The 22,373-nt window shown below is 43.3% G+C and overlaps 1 protein-coding gene across 8 annotated transcripts in view; it reads left to right on the forward strand.

Annotated features, from left to right (window-relative positions):
* The window catches only part of LOC140478784 (TRAF2 and NCK-interacting protein kinase-like), a 245,463-nt gene that overhangs the window by 21,439 nt on the left and 201,651 nt on the right, over nt 1-22,373 (forward strand). For all 8 annotated transcript variants that reach the window (XM_072572152.1, XM_072572154.1, XM_072572155.1 and 5 more), the window contains exon 2: nt 20,530-20,595. In XM_072572152.1, the coding sequence (XP_072428253.1) occupies nt 20,530-20,595 (66 nt within the window). The remainder of the gene's footprint in view (nt 1-20,529; nt 20,596-22,373) is intronic.

Genomic DNA, 22,373 nt, shown 5'->3' on the forward strand with positions numbered 1-22,373 from the left:
GCCTTGTTCGCAAAGCTGATTGTGAGCTCTACTTTGCCCATTTTGCCTCACAATCAAATTTCTGAAAAGTTTTTGTCTGTTTCTGATCTTGTTTTTATTCACTTGTGAGACATGGATGTCTCTGGCTGGCCAGCATTTTTCCCCTGTCCCTTGTTGCCCTTGAGAAGGTGTTGGGTGAGCTGCCTTCTTGAACCACTGCAATCCGTACGTAGCTAGACTCACAATGCCCTTAGGGAGGGAATTCCAGGACTTTGAACCAGCGACTAGGAAGGAACGATGATATGTTTCCAAGTGTGTAGCTTGAGAGGGAACTTCATGGTCATAGTTTGTTTTTGTATCTGCTGCTCTTGCCTTTCTAGATGGAAGTGACTGTGGATTTAGAAGGTGCTGTCTAAGAATTTCTGGTGAATTTCTTTCATGCATATTTTAGTTAGTACACAAAGCTGCTACTGAGTTTGATGATGGAAGGAGTGGATGCTTATGGATGTGGTGCTAGTGGGGAATGTTCCATCACACTCCTGATTTGCTCCTTGTAGATGATGGACAGACTTTGGGGACTCAGGCGGTGAGGCCTGCAGGACTCCAGGCCTCTGATCTACTCTTGTAATTATTATATTTGTATGGTGAGTCGTAGCATCATTTTAGAATCGCTACAGTATAGAGAGGCCATTCATTGCATCATGTCTGCACCTAGAAGACCATTCCTCCAGAGGCACTTCCTCACCATCCCCCCCCAACCCATTCACAATGGCTAAATCTACTTAGCCTGCACATCCCTGAACATGACAGGGCAGTTTAGCATGGCCAATCTACCTCACCTGCACATAGTCATCGAGTCACACAGCACAGAAACAGACCCTTTGGCCCAACTCATCCATGTTGAGGCATCCCAATCTGGCCTAGTCTCATTTTCCAGCATTTGGCCCATTTCCCTCTAAACCCTTCCTCATCATGTATCCATCCAGATTCCTTTTAAATATTGCAATTGTAACTGCCTTTACCACTACTTCTGGCAGCTCATTCGCCCTCCATGTGAAAAAGTTACCTATCAGGTCCTTTTTAAATCTTTTCCCTCCCACCTTAAACCTTGGAAGTGTAGGGTGAAGTCAGCACAATTTCCTCAAGGAGCTGTCATGCCTGACAAATCGTCGAGAATTCTTTGAGAACGTAACAAGCAGGTTAGAACAAAGAGAGCCAATGGATATTATCTACCTGGACTTCAAGAAGGCCTTTGACAAGGTGCAGCACAGGAGGCTACTCAGTAAAATAAGGGCCAATGGTGTGAGAGGCAAGTGCTAGCATGGATTGAAGCATGGCTGTCTGGCAGAAAGCAGAGAGTGGGGATAAAAGGGCCCTTCTCAGGACAGCAGCTGGTGACAAGTGGTGTTCTGCAACGGTCAGTGTTGGGACCACAACTTTTCACTTTATGCAATAATGATCTAGATGAAGGAACTGAGGGCATTCTGGCTAAGTTTGCAGATGATACAAAGATAGGTAGAGGGACTGGTAGCATTGAGGAGGTAGGGAGGCTGCAAAATGATTTGGAAAGGTTAGGAGAGTGGTCAAGAAGTGGCAGATGGAGCACAATGTGGGAAAGTGTGAGGTTGTGCATTTTGATAGGAAGAATAGAGGCATGGACTATTTTCTAAATGGGGAGAAAGTTCAGAAGTCTAAAGTGCAAAGAGACTTGGGAGTTCTAGGTCAGGATTCTCTTGAGGTAAACTTGCAGATTGAGTCAGTAGTTCGGACGGCAAATGCAATGATGTCATTTATTTTGAGAAGACTTGAACATAAAAACGGATATATTTCGGAGACTGTATAAGGCTCTGATCAGACCAGACTTGGAGTATTGTGTGCAGTTTTGGGTCCCACATCTTAGGAAGGATGTACTGGACTTGCAGCTTGTTCAGAGGAGGTTTATGAGAACGGTCTCAGGAATGAAAAGTTTAATGTATAAGGAATGTTTGAGGATTCCGAGTCTATACTTAATGGGGTTTTGAAGGATGAGGGGGACTCTAATTGAAACATACAGAATCCTGAATTTCCTGGACTGCGTAGTTGCTGGGAAGATGTTTCCATCGGTAAGATACACGAGGACCCGAGGCAACAGCCTTAGATTAAAGAGAAGACCTTTTAACGGAGATAAGGAGAAATGTCTTCATCCAGAGAGTGGTAAATCTGTGGATTCATTGCCACAGAAGGCTGTGAAGGCCAGGTCATTGAGTATATTTAAGACTGAGCTAGATAGGTTATTGAGTATCAAGGGGATTAACGCTTACTGGAGAAAGAGGGAGAATGGGGTTGAGAAATGTATCAGCCATGATTGACTGGCAAAGCAGACTTGATGGGCTGAATGGCCTAATTTCTGATCTTATGATGTATGGTCTTCTGGTCTATGCCCTCTAATTTTAGACTCCCTTACCTTGGTTAAAAGGTCTTGTTCATTCTATCCATGCCCCTCATAATTTATAAAGCTCTATAAGGTTACACCTCAGCCTCCAATGTCCCAGGGAAATTAGCTCCAGCCTATTTTGCCTCTCCTATCTCTCAACCCTCCAATGCAGGCATCATCCTTGTCAACCTTTTCTGCACCCTCTCAAGTTTAACGACATCTTTTCTGTAGAAAGGTGACCAGAATTGTATTCCAAAAGTGGCCTCACCATTGTCCTGTACATGACGTCCCAACTCCTATATCAATGTTATGACCAATGAAGTCAGAAATCACACTGGGTTGTAGTCCAACAGGTTTATTTGAAATCATTAGCTTGCGGAGCGCTGTTCCTTCATCAGGTAGCTCCGAAAGTCAGTGCTTCCAAATAAACCTGTTAGACTCTAACCAGGTGTTGTGTGATTTTTAACTTTGTCCACCCCAGTCTAACACCGGCATCTCCAAATCATGAACAATGAAAGCAAGATGCCATATGCCTTCTTCACTTCCCTACCTATCTATGACTCCACTTTCAAGGAACCATGAACCTGGTCGTCTCTTTGTTCGGCAGGAATCCCCAGGGCCTACCATTAACTGTGTAAGACCTGCTCTGGTTTGCCTAACCAAAGTGAAACACCTGCAGACCTTAGATCTGCTCTTTTCGTTGTGGGAACACTTAGCTTGACACTGCCCATCGCTCACTGCTTGTGCTGTTTGGCATACAATTGGCCCGTTTGGTAGCTTCACCAGTTTGACACCTCATTTCACCCTCCTGCACTCTTCATAGAAGCAAGGTTGATCCCCTGGCTTGATGGTAATGTTTGAGTGGTGTATATGCAGACCATGAGATTGCAGATTGTGCTGTTGATTTCCCACAGTACCTCATGGATGCCCAGTCTTGAGTTGCTAGATCTGTTTGAAGTCTGTCCCATTTAGCACTCTGATATTGGCACACAATACAATGGAGTGCGTTCTCAAGGTGAAGCTGTGACTTCAACTCCACTGTTCAGTGGTAACTCTTACTGATACTCTCATGGACAGAATCGGCAGTCTGGTAAGGATGAGGTCAACTATGTTTTTCCCTCTTGTTGGTTCCCATCAACCTGCCGCAGACCCAGCTGTCCTTTAGGACCCAACCAGCCTGATCAGTACAGCTGCTGCGGAGCCGCTTTTGGTGGTGATCATTGGAATCCCTACCCAGGCTGTGGAGTCACATGTAGGTCAGACCAGATGAGAATGGCAGATTTCTTTCCCTGAAGGACATTCGTGAGTCAGATGGGTTTTTCCGAGAATTAACAATTGTCATCGGTAGATTCTTAATTTCAGACCAATATCCATAAGTTGGTATAGGGAGCAAAAGATGTTTGGAGATATACAAAGGGTTTTATTGTAAATCAATCATTTAGCAGAAACATCACTTTTCCCACCTCCCTTCTGCGCCCCTTCCTTGCCAACACACACTGGAGGGGAGCCCAGCTCTTTCTGTTTAAAAACCCACCACCGAATCACCCAAAGAACAAATACTGCCCACAACAACACAGCCCAGTCTTGTGTTACTGCATAGCTCTGCTGGGGAGTGTTTGTTAAGGGTTGTGTATTATAAATTGTTAACTGGGAGATCTGGAGGTGGATATATAAAGAAAATGATTTTTTTTAAGAGTTAATAGGCAAAACATGTCTGCTGAGGCACTCTGTACTCAGGGCTGTATCTCAAACTTTTTTTTAAAGTGATCGCACCAAATTAGATTACATACTAAGCCAAGCTCAGCAATTGTATCTTTTTTTTTAAACATCCTGTTTAGAGATGTCATGACCCATCTCTGGAACAAGTAAGGTCTGAACCCAGGTCCATGTGTCCTGCCATTGTCTTCAACAATTGCTCACCAAATGCTTTTGAATATTTTTAATCAATCTCTTCAGACATGTTATAACACACTTCTGAAACATGTGGGATATGAATCTGAGTCTTCTAGGCTAGAGGAAGGAATAATGCCACAAAGAGCCCTCAAGAACCTTTTTTTTTGTCTTTTCCTGTTCAGACATGCTGTTACGTAACTGGATTTTTTTCACCACCCATGTTACTAATTAAAAGAACAAGCAACAAGCACTACCGGCTAAGAACAGTTCAACAGTAAGGGAAGGTACAAAAAGAAAGAGGGAATTCAACTGAAATGGAGTTGTACGCAAAAGAAATCATCTCTTTTTGAAGATAATTAACTTGTTCAGAGATTTTATTACGGAGCTCTGATGCAAGTGAGACTTAACCCAGGCCTTCGAGTTCAGAAATAGATACACTATCACAGCACACATATTTTCTAATCATCCTGTACAATGATGGTCTCACACTTGTAACACTGCACTAATATAAAGACTTGGTGTGCATCAACTGCTCTCATTCAACTCTTTCGCTGTTCTAATTGATATTTAAAGGGCCTTGTATTTCTAGCACTGACATCTGGACTGTCAACCAAGCTCTATGATGCTGATTAATCCTCATATGCCACACTATTCAGTACTGGGCTTGCACAGTGCAGCATTTCTGTGATGCTAACAGCTCACAAGACATATTTTGCACCAAGTGGGAAGGATGTTGAAGTTGGATGAATGGGATTTCTTGCTGGTGAAAGAGACTAGTCTCATAGGGACTTTGCAAACTTCTCTTTGGTGTGTGATATTTTTTGGGGTCTGATCTGTTCCACTCGGGTGGCCTTTCCTTGAAGCAGTGTCCTTGCAAATTGAGTATGAGGCAATGTATCCAGCAAGTAGGATTAGAGTAGGATGAACTGATCAAAAGGCAAAGTCAAAGACAATTTATCTGAATGCATATGAATTTTGCCAGAAGATAGATGGATTCATGGCACCAATAGAAATAAGTGATAATGATCTGATAGCAATTATAGAGACATGGTTACAAATGAGAAGTTGAGTTCCCTCTCTCTTTTCCTACCTTCCGTTACTGTTGAACTGTTCTTAGCGGGTAGTGCTTGTTATTTGTTCTTTTAGTTAGCAACATGGGGCTGAGAAATGAGTATTAAGGGGTATGAAACACTTTGGAAGGATAGGCGGAAAGGAAGAGGAAGCAGGGTAACTGTGTTAGTAAAGAATGAGATCAGCACAATTCAGGCAACAAAGATCAGCTTTTGTCCCAAAGCTCTGGAACCATATGTCATCACAAGTGAAAATGTTAAAATTGCTTAAATGTTTTGAGAGTTTCTGTTTCAACCACATTTTGATGCAGTGAGTTCCAGACTCTCACCACTCTCCTTAAATCTCCTCTTAGCCTTCTTCACCTTAGCGTAAATCTATGCCCCCAGTTATTGATCCATTACTATTGAAAAATAGACTTTCTATCCACCCTATCTATGCCTCTTATAATCTTATAGGCTTCTGTCGTGTCTCCGCTCAACCTTCTCTGCTCCAAGGAAAGCAACCCCTGCCTATTCAATCTTTCCTCATAAATATGACCCTCCATCACTTCAGTAAATGCCTTATGTGATCGCATCCTTTCTATAATGTGGTGACCAGAATTGCAAGCAATCCTCCAGTCGTGGCCCTAACCAGTGTTTTGTAGAGATCCAATGGGTTCAGTTAGCTCAGCAGGGGATGCAACAGCCAAGTGGTATTATTGCTGCACTGTTAATCCAGAGAGACAATAATGTTCTGCAGTTAGTGGAATTGGAATGCAATAAAAATCTGGAATTAAGATTCTAATGGTGACCATGAAATTATTGTTGGGGAAAAACAGTACTATCTGGTTCACTAATACTCTTTAGTGAAGGAAACTTCTATCCCTATCTGGTCTGGACCATAAGTGATTCCAGACCTGCAGTAATGTGGTTGACTCTTAAATAATTAATAAATTATTATTAATAATAAATGCTGGCCTAGCCAGTGACAACCTCATCTTGTGAATGAATTTTAAAAAGTTGACTGGACGAGTGATTTCCAATGCAGAGTGATGCTAAGAGTGTCCAATTCCCACATTTGCTGAACATTACCATGAAGGACTCTTCTTCTCACCTGAGATATGGTGACCCTTAGGTTAAACCAGCACAAATTATCGCTGTCTAATGAGAGAGCAACCCTATGTTCTAGTAGAACTGTGGTGACTTTATCTTTTACAGTTCCAGCATAACCTCCCTGTTCTTATATTCAATACCTCGCCTAATAAAGGCAAGTATCCCAAATGCCCTCTTCACCGTCCACCCTGTCATGTTCCGGGATCTGTGGATAATACAGACTGATCTTCAGTATCTTCTAGGGTTCTAACATTCATAGTTCAATCCCTTGCTTTGTTGGACCTCTCCAAAAGTATTACTTCACTCTTTTCCAAGTTGAATTCTATTTACCACTGCTCTTCCTGTCTGACTAGTCCCATTGATATCTTCCTGCAATTTATGATGAGTTTCTTCACTTTCTACCACCTTACCAATTTTCATGTCACCCAAGAGCATCTTGATTATACCCCATACATATCCCTACATTATATCCCCATGTAATCTAGTCCACCTGATATACTGATTCTGTTAATCTCTTGACTTGTTAACTTTCCCTGATTTTTGCCATTTACATGATCCATGAACTTGGATGTAAACTCCCCCACACCCCTCAAGTCACATCAGATATCGCCTCTTTCTAGCTTTTCACCATTTAGAAATTTACCTCTTTGGATGGAAGACCTTACATTTGCAGTCAGTGCAATCTATTATCTCATTCATCAAGCTTATCAGCATCGCCCATTTAGATTGCTTGATTACCTCCGTGCCATTATCAAAGTTGAATATGTGGTTTTCAGTACCATTTTCCAGCTCATTAAAAAACATGATGAATGTTTAAAGACCCAACCTGGATACTGTGGGATGTTATCAATCACATCAGTATCTGTCCAGAAACCCTTGCTCTCTCCAGCTGCTGAGTGGACTTCCTAATAATTTGCTTTTAACTCCTTGAGCCCATCTTTAGCAAGCAATCGCTTATGAGGAACTTTATCAAATGCCTTCTGGGGTAAGTCGATATAAATGACATCCACAAATATTCCTTATCCACTAATTTAGCTACTACTACACTGAGGCATGACCCGACCATTACAACTCCATTCTGGTTCTCTTTGATTGACTGACATTTTTTGAGGCCCACAGTCACTTGCTGTGTCAAAGTCAAAGAGTGTGGTGTTGGAAAAGCACAGCAGGTCAGGCAGCATCCGAGGAGCAGGAGAATCAATGTTTTTGGCATGACGCTTGATGAAGAGCTTATGCCCAAATCCGTCGATTCTCCTTCTCTTCGGATGCTGCCTGGACGGGCTGCGTTTTTCCAGCACCACACTCTTCGACTCACTTGTTTACCACAACTTGGATAATTTAAATAAGAGTGGTTTAATTTAGATGTTAGGAACAATCTAATTGGGCAAGGGAAAGGAATTGAGAGATTGGATTGAAAAAAAAACAGTGAAGCTGATGAGCAAGTTGGGAATGTAAGGCTGTTGTTATGATATGATAAATTCTCCAGGAAAATGTAAATCAGAGATAGCAGTTGGTTTGGTATCATGTGAGGATCAGGACAGTTGAAGAGAACTTTGTGCTTTCTTTTAGACTTAGATGTGAATGGCGATTTGAGAGCGGTTACTGTACATGGATTTGAAAGGCTTAATACATAATTAAGTGCAATAAGCACCACCCCCTGTGACAATGGGATAGGGACCTGAGTAAAGTAATGAAGGAGCTTGAAGGAGACAGACCTGGGACCTAGTGTGTTCCTAACAGTCTCTGTAGTAATGTAGGAGGAGAAAGTGAGGACTGCAGATGCTGGAGATCAGAGCTGAAAATGTGTTGCTGGAAAAGCGCAGCAGGTCAAGCAGCATCCAAGGAGCAGGAGAATCGACGTTTCGGGCATGAGCCCTTCTTCAAGAAGGAGCAGGAGAATCAACGTTTCGGGCATGAACCCTTCTTCAGGAATTCCTGAAGAAGGGCTCATGCCCGAAACGTCGATTCTCCTGCTCCTTGGATACTGCCCGACCTGCTGCGCTTTTCCAGCAACACATTTTCAGCTCTGTAATAATGTAGACCATATTTGTATGGGTCGGATTTGTGTAATCTGTAAATAGAAATACAATAAACCTCCTCTTGTATATTGAACAAGGCTCTTTTAATTAGACCAGAAAGATGGATATCCATGCTTCCATATCACTTCAGGGTAGAAGGAGCCCACACAAAATAATCAATTTTACAATGCAGTTGAACACAAGAGACTGTAATGGGGAGCAACAGTCTTTAGTTCTGAACTTGATTCAGATATGGTCAGGTTTTGGAGTTTAGTGCCTTGGGTTTTGAACTGTAGTTGGATGTACCTGTATTCCTGAAGGTTTTGTCACATGACCGCCAACCTCTTCACCCATCACACATTTGAATGGTAAACAAAGTTGAAACAAAATACCTCCTGAGTTTTTACTTACAGGTAGGCACCTTACTGAAAGATGAAGAAGAGGTTAATTGTGAACCAATTTACTTATTGTGATTGCTGAATACAGCACGAGAAGGAAACTCACCAAGCTGCATTCAAACAGTTGGCGAACAATGTTCATAATAATCTGTTGAAATCAATATGTGCACAATAGCCAAGACCAAACTTGTTGGTGACAATGGATTCATTTTCAGAAATGTTTTCGGTTGTTTGTATCAACAACAACAGCTGCTTGCAAATACCTTTAATTTACAACAGGTCTCAAGATATTATGCAGAGGACTTAGGGGAGCAGAACACTGAACAAATGCAAGGAATGGCCCTCAGTGGGAATGGTGGAGGTAACTGAAGGTGAAAAGAGTTTCAGTCTGTAGTCAAAGGACAGAGATTAGCGTGATAAAAACAGGAAATGGTGGAGAAACTCCACAGGTCTGGCAGTATCTGAGGAGAGAGAAACAGAGTTCATGTTTCAGGTTCGATACGGCTCTTTCAAAATTGTGCTTAGACTTGAATGACAATCTCTTGGGTGTACAATATTATGGGGTAATCTCCTGCATTCTGTTCTATTATCCTGCTGTATGTATGTAAGGTATGATTTGGCTGGTTAGCATGCAAAACAACACTTTTTACTGTATCTCAGTACATGTGACAACTACTGCATCTTGCAAATGGTACAATCTTTCAAAATTGTGCTTAGATTTGACTAGCAGTCTCTTGGGCGTATAATATTATGGGGGAATCTCATTAGGCCTATAAAGAGCTTTATAGGATTGATTTATAGAAACACCTTCTGGGTGATCATTGTGGTGGCACAAAGAGACATGATGCAAGAAAGAATCCACAGCCTTTAAAATCAGATCTAGAATAGAATATCCCCGAGGGACTGAATGGTCTCCTCCTGTTCCTTTGACCCATTTATACCCGAATTGCATTGGCAGTATCTTCTTGAACTGAATAACCACTTTCTTGATAATAATGTTTCTATTGATGAGCATAGCAGTACCTTGTCTTTTCCATTTCCGTTCATCCTTTCTGAAGGTCTCAATAAGATATTTGATCTGTTGCTGACATGCCTCTTTTATGAGGAGAGAAAATGTGGAGACAGGTAGTGTTTGAAGAAGGAGAGAAAATAAACAATTCTGTGCCAGAGAATGGCCTGACTAGTTGTTAGAACACAGGAACAGTAGAGAGCCAGTCTGCTTCTGGGTCTGTCCTACCATTTTCATGAGATCATGACTGATCTCTAGCTCAGCTCCACCTTTCCTGCGTATAATGAAATCACCGTGTGTAACAAAAATCGATTCAATCCGGTCGAAAACTTTAGTTGATGCCCTGTATTCCAAAACCTCTTGGGGCAGTGACCTGTGGATTTCCGTTCCCCTTGGTGTAATAAACCGCAGCTGAACTCCTAGGTCTTACGAAGATATATTGATGAGGATAATGTGGGAATTGAGGGGTCATAACAACCATGAGCATTTCTACAAATTGGTAGAATGGTGAATGTGTGAATGGGATGTTGACATGATAGTTCATGTTTGTAGGATGTGGCTACTATTGAAAAGGCTGGCATTAGTTCCCCTTAAGAAAACAGTGGTGGGCTGCCTTCTTGAACCACTGCATTCCATGTGACATACTGAATGATATTAGGGAAGGATTTTGACCCAGCAACATTGAAGGAACAATGATATATTTCCAAATCAGGATGGTGCATGACCTGAAGGGGAGCCTGCAAATGGTGGTGTTCCCATGTATCTGCTGCCCGTGTCTTTCTGGATGATAGAGGTCACAGGTTTGGAAAGTGCTGTCAAAAGAACCTTGGCGATATGCTGTAGTGCATCTTGTAAATGGTACACAGTATTGTCCCTGTGCATCAGTGGTGAAGGGAGTGAATTTTGAAGGTGGTAGATGGGATACCAATCAAGCCTTGCCTTGGCGTGGCTGGTGATGACCTTCTTGAGTATTATTAATTTCTGCCTTGTAGATGGTGGGCAAGTTTTGGACAGCTGTTAAGTTAATTGCTGCAGAATTCACAGCCTCTAATCTGCTTTTGTAAACCGACACTTAATAGGCTAGAGTTGAGAGTGTGGTGCTAGAAAAGCAAGTCAGGCAGCATCCGAGGAGCGGGAAAATCGACGTTTCGGGCAAAAGCTCTTCATTATATGGCTAGTCCCGTATCTAGTGAATGGTAATCTCCACTGTGAAGCAGCTGAGAAGATTTTACTGCAATAAAAGCTTGGTACAAGTGCAGTTTGTTGTGAATTTGCATGAAGATCTTTTGGTGATGACAAATTAATATCATCAGCCAGTTTTTCAATTGAGGAACTTGGCATTCAATGAGAGCATATGGCCTCTTGCCGCATCAGGAAGCACAGTGTGTGATCATCAGGAGCATGATTGATGCCTTCCTTTCCCTTCCCTATTCAAATTCTGTATGGTCCAGGTAACCTGAATTCTGTGCACATCATCCTGGCTGCAATCTCACTGAGTCAACTGACAAGAGAATTGGACTTTCTCCTCAAGCTCCTGTGATGAGTAAATTAAGAGCCTGGAATTGCAGGCCACAATTGGAAGATGAAAAGAAAACTGCAAGAATGGAAAAATGTTGACTTTTTTTTCCATAAAGAGATGTTTTTTGAGCAGAGCTTATTGACTATCAGAGTTTGCAACAGTGGGTGTGGCAAAGGTAGTGGGTGCATCCAGAACGTGAATATCTAATGCACAACACTCTGGATGCTGGAAATGTGACAGGAAGGAAAAAAAATCTATTTTTCTTCGCAAGTCAGTTAGCCTCTGGCAAGAGAGAGAGAGAGAGAGACTGAGTCAATGTTTCAGGTCAGTCACTATTTAACACTGTATTCTGCATTCTGCTGTACTTGTGCAATGACTTGGAGATGCTGGTGTTGGACGGGAGTTGACAAAGTTAAAAATCACAAAACCTGATTGACTGCAACCTGGTGTGTGTTTTTTAACTTTGTACTTACATAAGGTATGATTTGGCTGGTTAGCACACAAAACAACACTTTTTATTGTATCTCAGTACACAGAATAATAAATCAGATCAAATCAAATCAAATCATCCGAAGTGGGAGATTTTGCGTTTGATTTATCATTGTCACGTGTACTGAGATACAGTGAGAAGTGTTGTTTTGCAAGCTATGCAGGCAGATCGTACCATGTAAAGTGCACCAGGGTAGCAGAACAAAGTGCAGCATACCATGTTATAGCCACAGAGAAGGTGCAGAGAGAGAGAGAGAGAGAGAGAGAGAGAGAGAGATCAGAATTAACATTGCAGAGGTCTATTCATAAGTCTGATAACAGAGGGGAAGAAGCCGTTCTTCAACCTATTCGTACATGCATTCAAACTTTATATTTCTGCCCAACAGAAGAGGGTGGAAGAGGGTATAACTGCAGTGGGAGGGGTCTTTCGTTATGTTAGTTGCTTTCCCAAGGCAGTGGGAGTGTAGACGGAGTCAATGGATGGAAGGCTGATTTGTGTGATGGACTGGGCTGTGTACACAACGCTGTGTAGTTTCTTGCAGTCTTGGAAACAGCAGTTGCCAAGCCATGTTGTAATGCATCTGGATAGAATGCTTTCTACAGTGCATCTATAAAAATTGGTAAGAGTCTTTGTGGACATGCTGAATTTCCTTAGTCTCCTGAGAAAGTAAAGACATTGGTGTGCTTTCTTGACTGTCGCATTGATGTGGGTGGGCCAGGACAAATTGTTGATGATCATCGCTCCCAGGACTTTGATGCTGTTGTCCATCTCCACATCAGCACCATTGATGCAGTCAGGGGCTTGGCCCCCACTCTGCTTCCCAATGTCAATGATCAACTCCTTCATTTTGATGATGTTGAAGGAGGGATTGTTGTCTTTACACCATGCCACTAAGCACTCAGTCTCTTTCCTGTATTCTGTCTTGTCGCTGTTTGGGATCTGCCTTACAATGGTGGTGTCATCAGCAAACTTGTAAATGGAGTTGGAGCAGATTTTGGCCATACGGGCGTGTGTGTATAAGTAATATAGAAGAGGGATGAGTACGCATCTTTGCGGGGCAACGGTGTTAAGGATAATGCTGGAGGAGTGTTGGTGTCCTTGTTATCCAGATGCTCCAAGGATGAGTGTAGGGCCAAGGAGATGGCATCTGCTGTGGACCTGTTGCACTGGTACATGAATTATAAAGAATCAAGGCAATTTGGTAGGTTGGAGTTGATGCGACCCATGACTAACCTCTTGAACACTTCATAATTGTGGAGACAAGAGCCTCTGGGAAATAGTCATTGAGGCACACTGCAAGATTTTGCTTTGGCCCTCCGATGATGGAGCTCCTCTTGAAACAGGTGGAGACTTCAGATCGTAGAAAGGAAAGGTTAAAGATGTCAGCGAATATTCCCGCGAATACTCCAGCTGGTTCAGGCAGGATCTGAGTGCATGGCCAGGAACTCCATCTGGGCCAGTCACTTTCCATGGGTTCATACTCAAGAAAGATGAACTAACGTCTGTGGTGATGACTGTAGGTACAGGTTCAGCTGAGATTGTTGGGATAGGTGACATCATTTCACTGACCTTCTGTTCAAAGTGAGTGTAGAACGCATTGATCTCAGAGGTTAGGGATGTATTGTCACCCACAATTCTGTTCAACTTCACTTTTGTAGCGCATTATGTCACTCAATCCTTGCCACAATGACAGGTGAACATGTGATCAGTTTGGGTCTCAAGCTTAGTTTGATATTGTCTCTTGGCATCTCTGATGGGCTTATGAAGGTCACACCTGGATTTTCTGTATAGATAGGGGTTGCCCAAATTGTATGCATCAGACCTGGACTTCAGTAGGGAGTCGATCTCCCAGTTCACCCATGGTTTGGGGAACATTCAGATTTACTTCTTTGGCATGCAATCTTCCATTCACTTACTAATGAAGCCTGTAATGGTAGTGGCATACTTATTTAGGTTGGCCACTGATTCTTGAATATGGACAGGCCCACTGACTCTTAAGCAGTCCCCTAGAAGCCCTTCTGTTGCCTCAGACCGATTCTGCAGTTCTGCACTACACTCTGTGCTGGGTCCTCCTGCTTCAGTAAGCTGGGAGGTGAAGCACAGCATTGTGAGCTTATTTTCAATAATGCAGGTGGGGGATGGAAAGGTGGACATTTTGATGGTTGTATACCAATGGTCAAGGGTGTTTGGTGGCACAGGAGACGTGTTGATGGTATTGCAGTAGCAAATTCTGGAGATTGGCCTGCTTGAAGTCACTGGTCACAATGAACAAGTCCTTGGGGTATTCTGTCTCAAGACTGCTTATAGCGTTATATGCGACATCAAGTGCACTCTTCACTTCTACATAGGGTGGGATGTCAGGATAGTAGAGGTGAACTCACGCAGCAGATAGAAGGGATGGCACATTACTGTAAGACATTCTGGAGAGCAGTAACTCACCAAGGTCGCCGTGTCTTAGCAGCAGGAGGTGTTATTTAGGAGGTAGACCCCACCGCCCTTTGCCTTGCCTGAGGACGGCTGAATGGTGAAATGGACCAATTTTTTAATAAGAGCAGAGGCCGGGAAAGGGAAGGAGAGTAAGAAAAAACAAGAAGAAAGAACTAAGAGGACCCTCGATTATCCGAACGAGATGAGCAGACACTATGTCGTTCAGATAATTGATTCAATGCCTTTCCTCTGGGGCTCTTAACAGTTTTCTGTTAAGTCCACTCCCCATTCAGGAGATGCACAGCATAGCCCATGCAGCAGCACACCGCGCGTGAGCCCCTGCCACCTGCCTGCGCCCCCAGACCCCCCAACACCGTCCAACACCGGTTCCCTTTCCCCCTCAACCCCCAACCCCATTCAATACTGGTCCCCTTCCCCCCAACCCCATCCAACACTGTCCCCCTCGTCCCCCCAAACACACCCCTCTCTGGGGCAGCCAGACTAGACTGCACAACAAGACTGCTGCAGCTGCCTTTTGGGGGTGAGTCTTCAAATAGCATACACACAGGCACACACAGACACAGACACACACACACACGTACACGCACACGCACACACACAGCCACCCACACAACTTTTTGACAGGTTCCACCATTGCCCTGTAAAGGATAATATTGGAGAGATTATCTGGGGAAGGGAGGTTTAGGGTACACGCATGTGTAGAACTCCAGAGAAAGTGTGTGGGGGGAGAGAGAGAGGGAAGGCAGTAGGTCATTTGGAGAAGGTGCCTGGGCTCCCATCAGTCCAGGACTGTTCTCGGCAGCATTTCACTAGGCCGAGTTCACTTTTAATCATTGTAAACAAACATGCAATCAGTGTTGGAAACACGTCTTTGATGTAATGTTTCTATCGGGGCCTCAAGATCTCCTTCAGTTAATCTGATATTTGGAAAATTGATTTCAGATAATCGAGGTTCCTCTGTATATCAGGATGGAAATCAGGAAAACAATGAAGGCATAAGAAAGACCTGCATTTAAATAACACCTTGAATATCTCATGATATTGTAAAACACCTTGCAGTCCATGAAGAATTTCTTGAAATATCCTCACTGTTGTATGTAGGATATACAGAAGCTGTTTGCTTACAGCATTCTCCCCAGCCCAGCAATGCGATAATGGTCTGTTTTGTTCATCGGACATTGGTTGAAAGTTAAATTTTAAGCAGGGCCTTTTTGTGATATTTCTTATCTCAATGATCAAGCAAGGGTGTATCTTTCAGAGAATTCCGTGTACCATTATACCAAGCGTGATATTCTTGTTTAAAGCGATCAGCTTCATCCAGAATAATTACTGCTGAACTTTGCAATCCATCAGAAAAAAATAGTCAACCAGCCTGGGAAAGGCTCAAGATCACAGTGGTGCTGGAAAAGCACAGCAGGTCAGGCAGCATTGGAGGAGCAGGAAAATCGATGTTTCAAGCAAAAGCTCTTCAGCAGGAATAGAGACAGGAAGCCTCCAGGGTGGAGAGATAAATCTGGAGGCTCCCTGCCTCTACTCCTGATGAAGGGCTTTTGCCTGAAACATCAATTTTCCTGCTCCTCGAATGCTGCCTGACTGGCTGTGCTTTTCCAGCACCACTCTGATCTAAACTGTGAAAGGAAGTGTGATATCCGTGATGGAAGTGTAATGTATTTAATTTTATTTTGATGCACATCATTGTCTAATAACATATGGAGTCCACAGTGTTCAGGTTGGGGGTGCGAGGCCATTGTGTGCTCAAAGTGAGGTCTATGATTTCTGTCTCTGCCCCTCATGTCAGTGTTCATGTTACCAGAATTAACATCATAATTCTAGAGAACACATCAGACATTGGGGATAACTCTCCTGTTCTCCGTGGAGTCAGCACCAAAAGACATTTCTGTCCTCCTGCAGGATGAAACTCTGTCAGTGCAGCAGTGCTCTGGGGCTGCTAGCCTGGATTTTTGAACTCAACTCGAGTCCTGCAAGTGTAACCCACAACTCCCTGACTCCTAGGTAAGAGTGCTACCCACTGAGCTACAGCTGACTCCTTTGCAAAAAGGATATAGTTACAGGATTCATAAAGAAACAAGGCAAACGCTGGGTCATGTGGATCTGTCAATGATACCAGCTGCTGTCAGAAAAAATGGGAGCAGTGGTTATGATCTGAAATAGTTGAACACAAGGGGCCATAAATATAAGATAGTCACTGACAGATCGAATAAAGAATTTAAGAAGGGATTCTTCATACAGAGGGTAGAGTGGTTGAAGCAGTGAGTGGTGATGCATTAGTGCAGAGGCTTGATTCACGCATTAGGGAGAAGGGAATAGAAGGATACAGGGTCAGGCAGGGAAAGTGCTCATTTGAGTGTGAGACATATGTGTCAAATAAACAGTGGCCTGAGGAGATGGCCTGAAGAGCCTGTAATGTTCTGTGCAACAAAGCATTCTGTCCCATAAGATGATAGTTTGTGTTCTGGTTACTAATGCCGTGTTAATTGTTAAAAAACTTGAAGAACTGCGGATGCTGAAAATCAGAAACAAAGACAGAAATTGCTGGATAAACTCAGCAGTTCACGCAGCATCTGTTGAAATACGTCAGAGTTAATGTTTCAGCTTCAGTTAATTGTTCTTTGGTCCGACTTAGGACCCCCACTCTGGGTCTTCGGAAGACAGTGAGCTGAGTAACTGCACAATTCATTGGATCTCAAGGCTCAGTTGTCAATGGCTGAGCTTTTTGTTTCTGCTCAGCTTTTACAGTGCCCTTCAGAGGTCACTGACTCCCGGTTGTTGATGTCCACCATCTTGCAATCTCACTTGCAGGTGTCCTAGCAGCCAAGGTGTGGGCAATCAGCAGGTCATGACCCATTGCTCATTCCACAGTGCAGAAGGTGATTGGCCACCATCTGTCTGATGAATGTGGCTCAGTCTGTGGTTCAACAATGAGTGTGTGTTGATGGAATGAGCCATAACCTCAGAGTTTGTGACCTTTTCCTGCCCAGAGGTGGTGAGGATGTGTCTGAGACAGTGAAGGTGGAAACTGTTCAGTCTCTTCTCCTGCTGAGCCTGCCCACTGTGGAGGGTGCTCTGAAAGAACAGGTAGGTTTATTACATAGTGTTTTCAAACAGGATGGTGCATTTAACACAGTGCATCATGGTTAAACATGGATAACGGTTGAGTGATAGTTCTAAGCTCTGCATCCAATCATTTAAACCCCAAGGCTGCATTTCCTGCCTGGTGCACAAGTTAGGGCCATCTCTTTAGGGCTAGAGAAGAATTAGAGTGTGAGAGGGAGGATCCAGTTGTCCTGGTCACTTGGAACACCAATGACATAAAAGAAAGAAGCTTGCTTGAGGGACTGTGAGCAGCTGAGACTTTGCATTTCTGTTCCCTGCTGGGGCACTGAATATATTCAGGGCCAGGCTAGCATTGATTGCTCTCCCGTATTACCTTGCAGAAGGTGGTGGTGAGCTGCGTTTTAAGTAATGGGTTGATCATAATGCTTTTACTGCAGGAATTTCAGGATTTTGCTCTACAAAGTAGAGAACCATCCAGAGGAACAGACAGGATGCAATAGTTGAGGCCAGAACCAGGTCAGTCATGATTATATTGAATAAAAGTGCATGATTCGTGGGGCCAAATGGCTTTCTCCTCCAACTTCACATCTTCCGATCCTGTGAAGAGCAAAGTAAGATTTTTGTTTTAATTTGTTCATGGGATGTGGGTTTCACTGGCGAGGCTATCAGTGATTACCTCTTCCATATTACCTTGGAGAAGGCAGTGGTGAGTTGCGATTTTGAACCACTACAGGTGTTGATGCGTAATGCTGTTACGACGGGAATTTCAGGATTTTGACCCAGCAACACTGAGGGAACAGTGATATATTTTCAAGTCAGGACAGTGAGTGGCTTGAAGAAGTATGAGTCAGTAAAGTGTCGAGCTGGAAAAAGCACAGCAGATCAAGCAGCATTGAAGGAGCAGGAGAGTGGCGTTTCGGGTCAGGACCCTTCATCAGGAGTCAGTCAAATGTGACCTTGATCTCACAAGCAATCATTCTCATCTCACGTTTAGAATTTGGCGCTTTTGTCCATGCTTGATCCAAGGCTATAATGAGGTCAGAAGCTGTGTGGCAGAACTCAAACTGAATGTCAATGAGCAGATTATTGCTGAGTGTGTGTTGCTTGAAAGCACTGCTCATGACAGTTCCATCACTTCATTGACTATTGAGCATAGACTGAAAATGGTGATAATTATTCAGGTTGTTTTCTCCTGTTTTGTGTGTGCAGGACACACCTGGGCAGTTTTGCACATGGTCAGATAGATGCCAGTGTTGCAGCAATACATGTAATTGCAAGTTGTTGTTTGAACTTGGAAAGAGGTGTCGCCAATAATTCTCTCGCAAGAAAGCGTGAGAGTGAGATGTGGGTCTGGCTGGACTGTGATGACTGATGCAGTCAAGTAGCCTGTGAACACCCATACTGTGAGATATGGGAGAGAAACAGCTGAGAAGGTGTCATCAGGTCAGGAGAAGGGAACACCAGAGATTGTATACATACAGAAGAACCTATGAATCCAACTCAATCAAATGAAGAAAAGGATGGATTTTTCTGTCAAAGATTTATTTAAGAGATCTGTTCAAGAGTCATAGTGTCGTACAGCACTACTACTTTGAACAGGCTAGCTTGAATTTTTAATATTTGACCCTTTGTTCTGGCTCCCCCCCACAAAGAAATAATCTCTGACTCTGTCTCTCTGACTCTGTCGCTCTCCTCCTTCAATCATTTCAAAGAAAGATGAAGCATACATTTATCCAGTGCTCTTTACAACCTTTCATTGGGGTTGCCAGTGAAGATCTTGCAAAATGCTGTTTTTTTTGTTGCTTCGGTTTGAATGTGGAGAAAGTGGGGACTGCAGATGCTGGAGATCAGAGTCAAGAGTGTGCTGCTGGAAAATCACAGCAGGTCAGACAGCATCTGAGGAGGAGGAGGCTTTTGCCCGAAACGTTGATTCACCTGCTCCTCGGGTGTTACCTGACCTGCTGTGCTTTTCCAGCACCACATTCTCAAGTCTCAAGGTTTGAATGTGGCCAGTTGGTGCACAACAAAATTGCACAAATAGTCCCAAAGATGTGCAGGTCAGGTGAATTGGTCATGCTAAGTTGACCATAGTGTTAGGTGCATTCGTCAGGGTTAAATATAGGGTAGGGGAATGGGTCTGGGTGGGTTATTCTTCAGAGGGCCAGTTGGGCCAAAGGGCCTGTTTCCATACTGTAGGGAATCTAATCTAATCTAATTCAGACCACGTGCTCACGGTAAATTTGGGAAAATTCCTTTTCTTTTCATAAACCGTAGCAATGCATTTTTTTTAACTTCTGTGCATCTATTGTGTTTAATGTTTTATGTGTGGCATAGCCCTTCTGTGAACTGACAATAGCCCCTTGACTTAGAAGGACAAACTGATCAAGGTGCTCAAAATGAATGAGATTCAATGAAAAGAGAAACAACTTTCTCTGGTGAAAGTGTCCAGAGCAAGTGGGCCTAACCTCAAAGGAGGGCAAGATCAATAGTGATTTGTATAAATCTCAAACACTCCCCCTCAAACAATGCAGATGTTGGAATCACTTGAGATTTTAGTTCAGAGAGCGAATTAAAAGTTGTGGAAGTTAGCTAGAGCTCGGTAACAATTTTAGTGAATAGCAAATTCATGGGGAGACCATAGGATAATTGTCGTGTCACCGGACTACTGATCCAGAATCTCAGACAATGCTCCAGGAATATGGGTTCAACTTCCTCCATGTAAAATTTTACTCCAATTAAAAACAACCACTAGTCTAATGGCGACCATATAGCCAGGCTTAAATATTGTTAAAAACCCATTTGGTTCACTAATACCTTTTAGAGATCTCATCTAATCTTGGCCTGCATGTCAGTCCAGGCACACAGCAATGTGGTTGATTTTTAACTGCATTCTGGCAGTTGGGGATAGACAATAAATACTGGCTTAGCCACATTGCAAGAATGAATTGAGAGTCTGAATAGCCTCCTCCTGTTCCAAAATGCTTTATGGAGAAGCTGTGGAGATGCAACATGGTTTAACTTCCGGATGCGTCTAACTGTTGTATTGTGAGCATTGTTTAAATAACTTGCATTCATTGACGAGTTGTAACACAATCTCTCTCTCTGCATTCCTTCTTTTTTTGCAGGATCCAGCTGGTATTTTTGAACTGGTGGAACTTGTTGGCAATGGCACATACGGACAGGTGTACAAGGTAAATGCTGCTGTTATATGTCTTCTTTGTAAGTTTGGCTGTTGGGAAAGAAGTGCAAGAATCAATCTGATGGCACTGAAAGTGTGTGCAATATGCTAACTGGTCTGAGCACCAAGTGTCACAGTTTTCTTTGAGTTCGTGGTTGTGCGTGTCTCTAGGGCTTGGCCTGTGCTGTTTCAGGACGGCCTACAAAACTCCGACATTCAGAAACTCTCTGTAACTCATGAAAAGCTGCGCCTGATATTAAACTTAGGGGAGGTGACTATTCAAGGGGATTAATTCCTGGCTCCTTCCCTAAGTAAGGTTTGCCTGATTACCTCTTAATCATATAACGTCCCAATAAAAAACACAGGGCAGCAATCGAATCAAAGGTGTGGGTTGCTAATACACCAAGAATTGCCCGACAATATCCAGGAATTGATCTCCAGGACACTGCGGCCAGCAAGGAGAGTTCTAAAACATGATGTTTTCAAAGTGTCTTGTCTTTGAACCTTGTTATTAATTGTGAAAATTATTGTAGATGAGAGCCTTGGCCTTGTTGGTGATTCATGCCTTCTTACCATTTTGGAACAGCCTGCCTACGTCCTTATTGGTCATGGGGTTGCAGGATAACATGGTACTGTATTTCCATGTCATCTCACCAATGGGAAGGAATGAAGCAGTAGGACCATTGTGACCTGGAAAATCATCCAGGAATGCATCTGATCGGAGTTGGCAACCCCACTTGCGGGACATGAGTGAAATTTGCTGTTTCTTTTAAAACCACACGATTATCTTTCAACTTGTTTTAAAATGGAAAACACTTGAAGCTCAATATTGTCCTGGACATGTAATAGATATCCCAATCACCCTCCTTCCAACACTGATGGTCAGTAGCTGCAGTATGTCCCATCTCACTCTCAGTCTCACTACAGCCTCCTCAGGTAATCTTCACCTTCAGTCTCCATCCTCAGACTCTATCCTCTAAGACATACACATCTCCCTTCAAAACCTGTATCAGTTTTTCAGGCTTGCATCTCTAATAGGTTTTCTGCACACAAGTTCTCTTTAGCTTTTCCCTAAGTGGGCTCAGCAAAAAATACTGCTCCTTAGTCCATCTCCATCAGGTTGCTGCGAGATTCTCGGGGAAACGATGAGATGCACCAACTGGTTCTGGAACTTCTCAAACTTCTTCACATTCTGAGCTTGGTCTGTCTTGTTTTGCAGACACACAATATCATCAGTCACTTTCACAGACAGAAGCCCAGCGCAGTGTCGATACTTAATGACCACATGAACCTTCATGGGCTCCGTGAGGCACAGCTTTTCAGCCGCTTTTACAAATTCCTCCCAGTTGTGGATGTAGGCCATGGTCCCATCCCAGGTTTCAGCTCCTGATCCCCAGTTCCCAATTCCCACATCCTGTTCGAATGCTGTAGCAACTTTCAAACTGAACAGCTTACACTGGGGTAATTGATTTCCTAACAGTCTTACACTATTTACTTTTTCAGGAGCAATTGTGTTACACATCTAGATTAGAGTGGTGCTGGAAAAGCACAGCAGTTCAGGCAGCATCCGAGGTCCCCATGACTTGTCCTACCTGCCTATCTTCTTTTCAACCTATCCATTCCACCCTCCCCCCTGACCTATCACCTTCATCTCCACCCCCATTCACCTATTGTACTCTATGCTATTTTCTCCCCACCCCCACCCTCCTCACACTTATCTCTCCACCCTCAGGCTGTATTCCTGATGAAGGGCTTTTGCCCAAAACGTCGATTTTACTGCTCCTCGGATGC

This window comes from Chiloscyllium punctatum, chromosome 6, assembly GCF_047496795.1.
Source record: "Chiloscyllium punctatum isolate Juve2018m chromosome 6, sChiPun1.3, whole genome shotgun sequence".
In the NCBI taxonomy this organism is placed as follows: Eukaryota; Metazoa; Chordata; class Chondrichthyes; order Orectolobiformes; family Hemiscylliidae; genus Chiloscyllium; species Chiloscyllium punctatum.